The 12801-nt window shown below is 34.6% G+C and overlaps 1 protein-coding gene across 3 annotated transcripts in view; it reads right to left on the reverse strand.

Annotated features, from left to right (window-relative positions):
• The window catches only part of SSBP2 (single stranded DNA binding protein 2), a 316598-nt gene that overhangs the window by 228281 nt on the left and 75516 nt on the right, over window positions 1-12801 (reverse strand). For all 3 annotated transcript variants that reach the window (XM_042942559.1, XM_042942541.1, XM_042942550.1), the window contains exon 2: window positions 2684-2760. In XM_042942559.1, coding sequence (XP_042798493.1) covers window positions 2684-2760 — 77 coding nt within the window. The remainder of the gene's footprint in view (window positions 1-2683; window positions 2761-12801) is intronic.

Below are 12801 nucleotides of genomic sequence, written 5' to 3' on the forward strand. Positions count from 1 at the left end.
TGCAGCCAGAGAAAATAAAATCTTGATAAATACTTGTCAGAAAAGTGTGAATGTCTTCTGAAATTGTAATTTTATTTTTACCAAATAGCCCTAGAAAATTTATATATCCATTTTCCATTGAGCTCAAGGTGTATCAGTACATTATCTAGTTATCTCAACCTAGTTATGCTCAATCCACATGATCCATTTGAGTCAAAACAACTGAACTTCCTTAAATAAATTAACAACATTTTTCTTTTTTGATGAAGTTTAATAATCACTGCATCTGACATATTGTAAAGTTGGTAAGAAAATATAGTCATGGGAACCCCTGAGGATTCAGCAAGATGAGTCAATTCCAAATGTTCCCTGACCTAAGGAAAGAGATCAGTAAATCTCTTCATTAAAGTTTCATCATGTTTTTGGGGCGCCTGGGTGGCGCAGTCGGTTAAGCGTCCGACTTCAGCCAGGTCACGATCTCGCGGTCCGTGAGTTCGAGCCCCGCGTCAGGCTCTGGGCTGATGGCTCGGAGCCTGGAGCATGCTTCCGATTCTGTGTCTCCCTCTCTCTCTGCCCCTCCCCCGTTCATGCTCTGTCTCTCTCTGTCCCAAAAATAAATAAAAAACGTTGAAAAAAAAAATTAAAAAAAATAAATAAATAAAAAAAAAAAGTTTCATCATGTTTTCAACTGCATTAAAATTAAAATTTTATTTAAAAAAATTTTTCTGGGGGCTGCCTGGGTGTCAGGCTCTGTGTTGACAGCCCAGAGCCTAGAGCCTGCTTCAGATTCTGTGTCTCCCTTTCTCTTTGCCCCTCTCTCACTCTTTCTTTGTCTCTCTCAAAAATAAATATTAAAAATTATTTTTTAATAAATAATTTTTTAATGTTTATTTTTGAGGGAAAGAGCACACACATGTGAGTGGGGGAGGGAGAGAAAAAGAGAGGAAGAGAGAGGATCCCAAGCAGGCTCTGTGCTGATAGCAGAGAGCATGAGGCAGGGCTCGAACTCACAAACCTTGAGATCATGACCTGAGCCAAAGTTGGACACTTAACCTACTGAGCCACTCAGGAGCCCCTAAAATAATAATTTTAAATCTGCATGGCTGTCTTTAGTTTCTTTTAAACATACTGGAAGTTGGCAGTGATTAAGCATACAAATATTAGGAGCATCCTTTTTACAATCTCAGTCACTGCCTCTGAAAAAACCAGCAGTCAATGTGGCAAGAAAGGTCATACACAAAGTCTTCTAATTAACGATTTAAGAAGATATAAATACACTAAACTTCTGTTTTGATTTGAATAAACTTTAAAATCCAATTTTATTACACTCTATATATTCATTCTACGTTAAAATAATTGACTTCTTATATGTTCTGGACATACCTCTCAAATTCCTTATTTGCAAATAGGCCCTAATAGTTCACATATACTGATTAATTAGATAAAAGACTGGAGGTTATATGTGTTTACTTGTGTATTTGTTTTAGGAATAAGTGATTCTCAAGAAGGTTGTACTCTAGCAAGGCACTTTGGTCAAGTAATAGCCTGTCGTGTCCCTGATCTGGTGGAGGTCAAACTAACGAGATCACTAGAAATATTATTTTGACTAGGACTTGTCCCATAAAAATACAAACATAGGCCACAGATAAGTGCTGCATATGTACCTTTAAATTCTCTAGTGACCACATTAAAAAAGAAGAAAATGGTAAAATTAATTTTAGTAATTTATTTTACCCAATATATCTACAATACTATCATTTCAATGTGCGATCAAAAACTTTAAATGACTGATATTTTATATTCTTCTGTTCACACTAAATCTTCAAAATCCAGTGTGTACTGGATTAGTTGTATTTCAAGCGTTGAAAAAGCCACATAAAGCTAATGAATAGCAAACTGGACAGAACCAATATGGGGGGAACACCAGAAGCTTTGGAATAAATGAAGATCTAAGTTTGAATTCCAATTCTGCAATTCACTCAGCTACATGACTATGAGCCAGTTATATAAATTCTCTGAGCCCTGCTGTTCTTATCAGTAAACAGGAATAATACCATCTGCCTAACAAATTTCTTAAAAGAATTCAAGATAATATATGTAAAGTACCTTGGCATATTATGTGCCTGACATGGAACAGAAGTCAGTAAAATCCTCCTCATCCTCATCATTATATAAATTGAAGAAGAAAAAGTACCATTGTAAGAAAGCTGAAATTTAAACTGAAAAATGTGAAGAGAAAAATACACAAAGAAACAAAAACCTGAAATAAGATTATCAAAATGTTTTCTAACTAAATTTAGTCATAAATCCACTATTATCCATACAAAATAAAAACAAACAAAACTCATATTTTCCAAAATTATGAATAATGCCAAAATAAGACACTGCTAAAACTAGAGATATGGTGACATTTGTCTTTTTTTTTTTTAAAGCAAATTTGCTTTCTTGATTACTGTTGCCAAGGCTAATATTAGTTTCTATTTCTACAGGGGGATAAATGGCTAAAAAGTTGAGTAGAAGCTTATTGGCATGAAAATGCAATACTAAAAATGCTTACAAATAATCTACAAAGAGTATGAGGCATACTGATAACTGAGCATTCTCTGTATAGTAGGTAATGACAGTTTTTTCCAAATAATTGTTACAGTATATTTGCATCCACTTCTATAAGATATTAAAATAAAATATAAAAAATAAAGAAAACATACCTCTGATAAAAATGTTTGGGCCGATTTCTGAGCTCCTACATGGAGCAGATATTCATATACGTAGAGTGCTAACCTGGAAAATAAATAAAATATGTATTGAGAAGATGTATAGTTAAAATTCACTCTTTAATGCACATACCTTTTCATTACAAAAATATCTTACACACTAACAGTGACAAAAAATCAACTCTTCCCATTGCTATTTAATGGGAGTTTATACATGTCTGTTCAGAAAGAACTTAAACTAATTAAAATAGCACACAAAGAAAAAAAGCAAATATAGCTTTTCTTGACAAGAAACATCTAAAAGGGGATTTTGTCTTTGATCATGTCACTTATCATAACCTCGTTCCCTTTGTCATGCCTAATATAATTGATAATTTATAACTCAATATTAATAATCTCCATAACCTATTGTTATAATTATTATCTTCCATTATTAAAATAAATGAATTAAGTAATTGGACCTTTCCAACAACTTTATATCCTTCAATCTTCTTGGTGAATATTAACATAAACTCCAGCTATTTGCACATCTCTATGCTAATATGGGTACTCAAAGTCCATTTTAATATTTGTTCAGGCAACCTGTCCTTAGTCTTTAGGTATGATTTTTTCTTTTTAACATTTTATTTATTTTTGAGACAGAGAGAGACAGAGCATGAACAGGGGAGGGTCAGCGAGAGGGAGACACAGAATCTGAAACAGGCTCCAGGCTCTGAGCTGTCAGCACATAGCCCGACGCGGGGCTCGAACTCACGGACCGCGAGATCATGACCTGAGCCGAAGTCAGCCGCCCAACCGACTGAGCCACCCAGGCGCCCCTAGGTATGATTATTAAACCAATAACATAGTATATTAGTTTGTAAGAATTCAAATTATCAGCAAACCACAGCATTAAGCAAACTTTAAAAACAGCAAATCATATTAAGCATTTGGATGCTTATAGTTTACAGGTTAACACAAAATTACATATAAATTGTATGTTTAAATATAAACATTTATTCATTTATTCTATATTCATTTAAATATAGAATATTAAGTATGCACTATACACTTGTACTATTCTCATTATCTTGTGGATTCAGAATTTTAAGCTACACCATGTGGCTCAATTTCAGTTGAGCTGTTAACAAAATATTATTCATAAACTCAAATTAGTCTGAGGCAGTATTTTTAATGATATCTTGGACTGATGCCCAGATAGCTCACAACAGTTCAGTTTCTGCTACACTATATTTACCAATATTAAGCCAGGTTTACAGTAAACAAAACAATGTAATAATAACCACAATTCTGTAGAGCTACACCATTTCTCTTGCCAAGTGAATTTCTGATTGTTAAAGATTGATAGCATTTGCAAAAATGAATATTTTCTTCATTTTCATGAAAAATATCATGCGTGTCATGAAAAGAGAAAGCTAGTAGAAATTCAATTGCTCTGTCCATTCAATTCTTTCCCCATTCCAGAATTGCCAAACACTCAAAATGAGAATTACTCCGTGGTTACCAAGTACCACAAGAGAGTAGACATCTGTTAAAATTACACTTAGATAAAAAGTATGTTATTAGAAACATCTCCTAAACTCTTCAAGCTGAATGACACTTCTTAGATCGTGTTTCTCAACACTTTTTCTACCCTAACACACATGAGGAACATGATATCTTCCTTTTGATTGCCTTATCTCCTGTGGAAACATGGCTCATCCCCAAAGTACATAATGAATATGGGAATAATAATATTCCTATAGTTGCAAACAATCCCTACTAGTGATTCTTTTTTTTTTTAATGTTTATTTATTATTGAGAGACATAGATGGAGCGTGAATAGGGGAGGGGCAGAGACAGAGGGAGACACAGAATCTGAAACAGGCTTCAGGCTCTGAACTGTCAGCACAGAGCCCGACACAGGGCTCGAACCCACAAACCGCGAGATCGTGACCTGAGCCGAAGTCGGACGCTTAACCGACTGAGCCACCCACGCGCCCACCTACTAGTGATTCTTACTACATGTTCTTTAAATACACATATCCCACACAACCTGTCCTTCCACTAACTACTCCCAAACCTGTCACATGATTCTCTGACCACAGTGGCAAATCTCACCTCAAAAAAAGAATTGTGAATTTTTCCTGGAGAGACTATGAAGCCTCAAAATTGCTTGCTAGTGACAGTGTCACCCTACTGCCTGAGAAGAAACCTGGCCCCAAAGCAATTTCTTACAGTTGGTCAAATCTTGGGCCTGGCACCAAACCAGTGTTACCCACTAAACAAGAAAAGGCTGAACAATAAGGATGTTCCACCAAGCTTGGAAAAGTAGGAAGCAAGAGGCAGAGCATGAAGCAGAGACAGCAGGTGGGCCTTGGAGGAAGGGGAATGGACCCCAGAACAGCACAAGAGTTGCTGAGTCCTTGCAATGAACACCATTCATTCCAAATTAAGCAAATCACTTCCTCGTAATCTCTTCTTTGTAATATTAAAGGGGCTAATATATTTCTACTATGTTTTTCTCAATTATGTAATAAAATGGATATCTCTTTACAAGTGGAATTAAAAGCAACAATCTCTACTCTTTCTCTATGGATCTAAGACAGTGATTATAAAAAATGTATTGGCTGGAGAGCCTGGGTAGCTCAGTCGGTTAAGCATCTGATCCTTGATTTCTTGAGATCAAGCTTCTTTTCATGTGGTTCTGCACTGAGCATGGAGCCTGCTTGGGATTCTCTCTTTCTCTCTCTCTCTCTCTCTCTCTCTCTCTCTCTCTCTCTGCCCCTCCCACTCCCCCCTCCTCTCTCACTTTCAAAAACAAACAAACAAGCAAAAAAACCAACTATTGGAAGAGTCACAGAATCAATGGAGAAAAGGTGTCTCAAACTACATAACTAAAAATTCCGAAGCATCTTCTAAGTGGTATGCTTGTCCTCCTACCTTTGGAATGTGTGCAGTACAAGCACATCACCACCAACAGAGTGATACAGTGGGATAGGGCAGAAAAAAAACCTATCCATAATGTTAGCTCATATGTCCAAGTTCTATAACCTCCCTTGAACAAAATTAATGCTGCCAGGCAGTCAAGATCTATGCTCCAGAAAGAGTGGTTCTGCTACCATGACCACTCCATAATACATCACCAGCAAATGTCCAATATTTTAACTATCACCTCAGGGCAAAAGACTTCCCAAACCTATCTCTTTAGCCCTATCTTCTCTACTACACTCCAAACCTGCTGCTCTAAATTACTGTTTGAAGTTCCTAACAAGATACTTCTCTTTAAATTGATCACATCCAAAGTTAAATTCATCTTCTCCATCTGTTTATAGTACCCGTGCTGACCTTGAGTGAAATAGAATGTGAGTCTTCAATTCCTCATTTGTAAAATGGGAAGAATATTTTCCCATGACTGTTAAAATTTCACATAATTCTCTCACATCCAGTAATATATTACCAAGTCATGTAATGGACCTTAATGTCACAATCTCTCCCACATTTGCCAGTTCTTTCTATCCCCCTGCCTACCCCTGAGGAACCACTAGGAGCCACAGCAAGAGCAGAATCATTTGCTCTAGCTTCAGATACAGGTACTGTGTATTTCCAATTAGCTCTCATAGTAGAGGCATCAGGGCCACTAGAAAATTCAGAAAGTTCTGGGGGAAAGCCCTGCAGTTAAAGATAACATTTGAACACAGATGATTCCAAGAATGGAGAGTAACACTTACCCATCCATGCAGGTAAATCATGGCACAGTCCCTTGCCTGGTGGCATGAGATTACCAAACATAAGACAACATTTTGATTCAATTTCTACTGAACAGTAAAAATTTAAAAGTAAATATTGAATATGCAAATATTTAAACCATGTATACTCTCAAATTAACTTCATTTTCCTTTTTGGGAATCCTTGAAAAATTTATTATTTTTGATGATTTAGAGTGGCTATTTAACCTAGTGGATTATAGTGTGATCCAAATACATAAAAAAATTAAGAATCATCCAATAATAGTTTATACACACATATACATACATATATGTATACATACTGTGTATAGAAAAAGAATAGAAGGAAACGTGAGTTACAGCTACTGGTAGAAACATTAATAACAATAAGAAGTAACAAATTAAGTCTTATTAGTACAGATGGGGAGAGAAAACCTAAAGAAAGCATTAAGACCTAAGGCCTACTTAGAGTGGGAACAAACACACCCATACGTCCTTCAGAAGGCCTGAGGGCAACTTTTCTTATAGCATGGTCCTCTAATTAAGAATCATAATGGTAGTTTTAGGTCTCCAACAAAAGTTTAAACTTGGTGCCACTCACACTACACAAAAATCTAAGATATTTGGCTACATAAAAATATTAAACCTCTGATAATACTTTCTGCAAACCATAAGAACCATAAGAATTTTTTTTCTTTTTTTTTTTCGGGGCCTAACTGAATGAATTTTAAAATTACAAATGGAAGTCTATTAATATGAAGGCTTTATGTGAATCTTTTTTTCTTTTTTCCTTGCTAAATGTAAGAAGATGGGAAAATGTGAACAGTTTTCATCACTGAAGTTTGGAATGGATGGATGTTTTCTTATATTAAATGGCAGCTTTCAGAGCCTGGAGCCTCTTCAAATTCTGTGTCTTTCTCTCTCTCTCTGTCCCTCCCCACTCATACTCTGTCTCTCTCTGTCTCTCAAAAATAAATAAACATTGGGGCGCCTGGGTGGCACAGTCGGTTAAGCGTCTGACTTCAGTTCAGGTCACGATCTCGCGGTCCGTGAGTTCGAGCCCCGCGTCGGGCTCTGGGCTGATGGCTCAGAGCCTGGAGCCTGCTTCCGATTCTGTGTCTCCTTCTCTCTCTGCCCCTCCCCCCTTCATGCTCTGTCTCTCTCTGTCTCAAAAATAAATAAAAACGTTAAAAAAAATAAATAAAAAATAAATAAATAAACATTAAAAATAAATAAATAATAAAATACTACAGTTTGACAACATAACATTGCCAAAACAATTCCTTCACACTGATTTAATCCCTATATGCAAAAAAAAAAAAAAAAAAAAAGAAAGAAAAAGACTTTTTTACAGAAATAAGTTAGTCCATTTAGTTATGGGTGGTAAATTTGTTTTTTTTTTTTTTAATAAAATTAATCCCCAATGACAAAAACCTCCTTCTCTCTGCTTTACTTCCTTTTAAAAGAAAAGAAGTCAAGGTTAGGAAATAAAAAAACAAAAAGATGGCAGAGGACTACAAGAGGGGTATTTTGTAAAGAATGGTCTAGCTATGGCCATTTAACACCAGTGAATTATAGGTATCCAAAATGCTGCATCCAAAATTTAGTCCCCATCTTTTGTCCTTAAATCCCAATGTCAGTAAGCATAAGACTTAGATATAGAGAACTGAAAGCAGACCAAAAGCAAATTAAGTTCTGTCTTTTCCAGTCATGTTGGATCTACAAAAGAGATCTCTCTTATTCCTGAGCCACTGTATAATTCCAGTATTGACCAAAGACATGTATCAGTGTCCAAATGTGACTCCTAGGTGATAAAATGCCAGTAGTTAGCTGGATCACAGCTACCTAACAAGTAGCAAGGAGCATTTGACAGCTACTGAAAGGCTGCTCATGAGACTGTAAGTAGTTTAGCAGTGACACTAGATCAGCCTGATCAAATTTTCAACAGAGTTTACAACCTAGTGCTAAGGAGGTGTGAAAAATTAGAAATCTCTTTCTAACATTGTCTTTTAAAAGTTCTTCATCATTAACAGCGAAGCTAAAAAACTGATTTAGAGTGTCAAAACTGTCTATGCAATGAGACTTCATTTGACTAACACCCAGTCTTTGTTTTAGCACACTAAAATTCCTATTATTTTTAATATTCTCAATATCAGTCATAAAGAAATAGATACATGATATATATACAGATACTGAAGATACTAAATGTTCTAGGGCAGGGATAAATGAATCAGTTAAGATAGGGACAGGAAGGAAAGATTAAACAATTACATGAATAGCTGGGTACAAAAAATATTTAACTCTGCTGATGTCTCATTGATGAGGCAAGTAATATTTGGGCATATGATTTGAAATTAAGTGATATGGTGTACTTAGAAAAAAAACACACTTGTCTTATATAGACAGGCAAGTTCAGGATTAAAGTGACTACAATCAATTTGGGGGAACTAAAAAGCCTAAGATGTAAAAATGAGAATTAATAAAAAAATAATTAATCAAGTTTGTAGAAGTACAATTACTCATTGAAAATTCACAGTAAAATTTTCCATCCAATCTTCTATCTAATCTATAAACACCGGAAATACAGTACTGACTGTACTTGATAACAGTACTTAATTCCACTGCAATTCAGCTGGAAAATCTTATACTTTATACCCAGGCTCCCACTTGCGTACGGAATCCTGATATATACAATTTAAGTCTTTACTATCTGTTGGTGTTATCCTTACAGAGTAGATTTTCCTTTACATTCACCCAGAATACTAGTAGCTTCTTAATGCTTGCTGATTAACCGTGGAGATCTTCTCGTACTCTATTTCAATGTTTTAACATCAAAATTAACACAGACACCAGACCTCAACTTATGCCATGGAGGAGTAAGTAGAACTGAACTTGTTCTCTTTCTTTAAACAACTAGAAAACTGGATATACTATCTGATCAAATCTGAGAGGGATTTAGGCAGCTGGAATTTATGGGCAGAGTATTAGACAGGAGGGAGCTACACAGGAAAAAGCTCCAACCATCTTGTTGCCCATGCGTGAGGTGAAACTTTACCAGGCCAAGGAAAGAACACTGCTCAAGAACATTCATTAGAGAACCATGGGTCACACATCAGATGTAGGACTAAACTAGTGTTAGAGTAAAAGGAGACTGAAGCCTCACAATGGTGAGTAATTTTAACCACCTAAACCAAGGTTTTAACAGTATACAAGTCTAGCAAGATTGATATGGCCAGAAAGAAAGTAGCTTTAAGTAAAGATAAGTACGAAAAACAAAAAAAGTGATACTGGTTATCAACTCAGAGATATTAAGATAGCTTTAAGGTTGGTAAATGACTTGGCCAGTGGGTGCAAGGAGTATATGGGAAATCTTTGTACTTCATTCAATTTTGCTGTGAACCTAAAATTGCTCTTTAAAACAAAAAGGTGGATGTGATGGATAATGCAGTTTCTTACTTCATTCTCCTGTACCTTACTCCTCCTGTACTGTTCGGTATTTTGCAAATTTTCTATAATCAAGAAAAAATTATTTTAAAACTTAGTCATGAGCTCATAGCTCCTTCCCCAAGCTTATTATCTACATGTAACACTTCCTCAAGTAAAGATTAACAGTAATAGCTTAATAATGTTATTTCAATATATTATAACAAAGAAAATCTTCCTTCTAAATAATGTAAATTATATATCCAAGAAATTAAGATATCTAGAAAATATTTAAAAGATGTCTAATGTTTTCCTGCTGGTTACTAAGCACCAAAAATAACTTATTCAGAATTTTTTTCTGGGTTTACCACTCTTATTTTTCTTAATTCTTCCTATTAATTCTCTTTTGTTATATTTGCACATGCCATTTTGGCATTGAGACCTATTCTACTTTATATCTGTTTTCTTTTCCCATTCACTTTACATTCCCCACTACTTTTTGCACCTTCTTTTTTAATGTTTCCCCATATTCCAACTACTTTATCCTCAGCCAAACCCTATGATCATCTAGCTATAACACACTTGGTAATGTCTTTACTTGGACCTACTCATTATTGTCATATTTAAAGCATACACATTAATATGCACCCTTAAGTGAGGCTAGTGCTTATGATCCATTTTCCACTTTCCCTAGAATAATTCTGGAAGAGTTTTTCTCATAACAAATTCCAGCAATGCCTCTGATCTGCACTCCTTAAGTTATAGGCAGAACAGGAAAGAAAGGCTTCAGAAGAATACAGCCACAGACATAAGGACCCAGAACTCTTAACACTACAGAAGGAAGTGGGCAGGCGTTCAAAGGAAAAACTCCAACTCAGGAAAGACACAGGATAATTCTTTCCCTATGATTTTCAGTGGATATAAATGCACGGTAATTATTTTAATTTTTTTGAGTTAATGTTTTTTAAAGATCCATGTAAGATAATCAGAACTTTATGTTTCCCCCTCACCCCCAGGTCTTAATCTATTTCCTAGCATTGGTTTGAAATATTTAGACACTTACAGCATTTGGTCTTTCAGACTGTTTATTAATCTCTTTCTTAGGCAACTCTTACGCACCTATTTTGTGTAAAGTACTGAGAAGCAATGAAATATCATTAAGATCTATTAATGTAGAATCTGTAGCAATAGAGTCAGAGAATGCATCTTTACATCAAGAAAGAGTTTAACTAGTAGCAAAAATAATTCTAAATATCTGATGTTAGAAACAAAAACAATTTTCAAACATCCTGAGAAACTTTACAAATGAACACTTATGCTAATCACCATCAACAGTTAATAAGCTCCTACTATTGTTCTAGGTGTTAGAAAAAAAAAAGAGAGAGAGGGAGAGAGATACATATTTTGCTCTCAGGTAATTTTCAGACTTGTTAATGGGATGAAACATATAATTAAAAATAAGATTGGTAATATAAAGGAGCATATGATGGGTATGCAAGCAACAAAACATAAAGAAACCAGAATAGGAAGAGACCATTATAAAAGACTCTTGACAAAAGGGCTTCAACTGACAGAGGAAATAGTTAATCTAGGTATTAAGGGAAATGGGATAAGCAGGAAGAAAAGGAGATTTTAAAGAAAAGGGTAATAGTGTGAAAGAATTATCTGTATTATACTCAACACTGGTAGTCAAAATAAAATTCTCTATGTACCTGAAAGTAATAAAATGGTTTTGTAAGATACTCTATTACTGAGACAGATTTCTACATTTCAATATACAATAGAAAGATTTTACTCCAGTATTATGGAATATAATATAGTAACAATACCAACTTATATTTATAGTATTTTATAGCTTATAAAATGCTTTCACATATGAAAGTCATTTATTATTAGCCATTTATAGTAATTTTATTTTATTAAGAATTTTTTTTACATAATTCTCTTTTAATTATTTTTTCAGCTTATATTAAAATGAGCCTTATTATGACATTTGTAATTGAAAAAATGTTTATCTAGAAGAATGTTTACCTATGGAATCTCCCAAATGAAATGTAGGTTATCATGAAAAGCTTTAGAATACAGAAATTTACTTTCTATTCAAAAACATGAGCAAAAACCCACTTTTTATTTTTTTAATATCAGAAAGTAGAATCTATATTTTTCAAATTTAGATAATGTTATTTTTATGCTTCAGCTATATTTGTATCTAAGACAAATATTTAAAAGTATCTCTACATAAGAAGCCAAAAAAGAAAAGCAGGCAGGAGGGAAAAAAAACAAGATAAAACACAATATGAAGCTCTATTAAATTCATCTCCAGATAGCCAATTTCTAATCAATTGCACTAAGAAAACATTTAGCATTCATGAGTGCCTAAATCAAAGAAAAGAGAGTGAGCTAAGAAATCCTGACTTCCTTAAGTCCAGATAGAAATAAGCAAACTAACTCCTTAATTTTAGATAAACAATCATAGCATAATTAGCAAATTTGAAAATAAAATTTAGGAGATAACTAAAATATTTAGATTCCTGAATTCACATCCCTAAAGAAGAGACACTATGAAACACTGCACTAAATCTGATTAAGATTAGTTTAACAAGGAGCACCTGGATGGCTCAGTCAGTTGAGAATCCAACTTCAGCTCAGGTAATAATCTCATAGTTCTTGAGTTCGAGCCCCAATGTGGGCTCTATACTGACAGTTCAGAGCCTGGAGCCTGCTTCGGATTCCATGTCTCCCTCTCTCTCTGCTCCTCCCCTGCTCGCACTCTGTCTCTCTCTCTCTCTCAAAAATAAACATTATAAAAAAAAATTTTTTTAAGATTAGTTCAACAAAAATAAATGTAAAATCCTGTGCTTGAATCAAAAAACTTGTACAGGATTGACAAGTATAACTTAATAATAGCTCATGTAAAAAGACAGATTTTAGTTGACTGTAAGTTTATGAATTAATAGCATATTTAACTGCCCTGCCAA

This window comes from Panthera leo, chromosome A1 (assembly GCF_018350215.1).
Source record: "Panthera leo isolate Ple1 chromosome A1, P.leo_Ple1_pat1.1, whole genome shotgun sequence".
In the NCBI taxonomy this organism is placed as follows: domain Eukaryota; kingdom Metazoa; phylum Chordata; class Mammalia; order Carnivora; family Felidae; genus Panthera; species Panthera leo.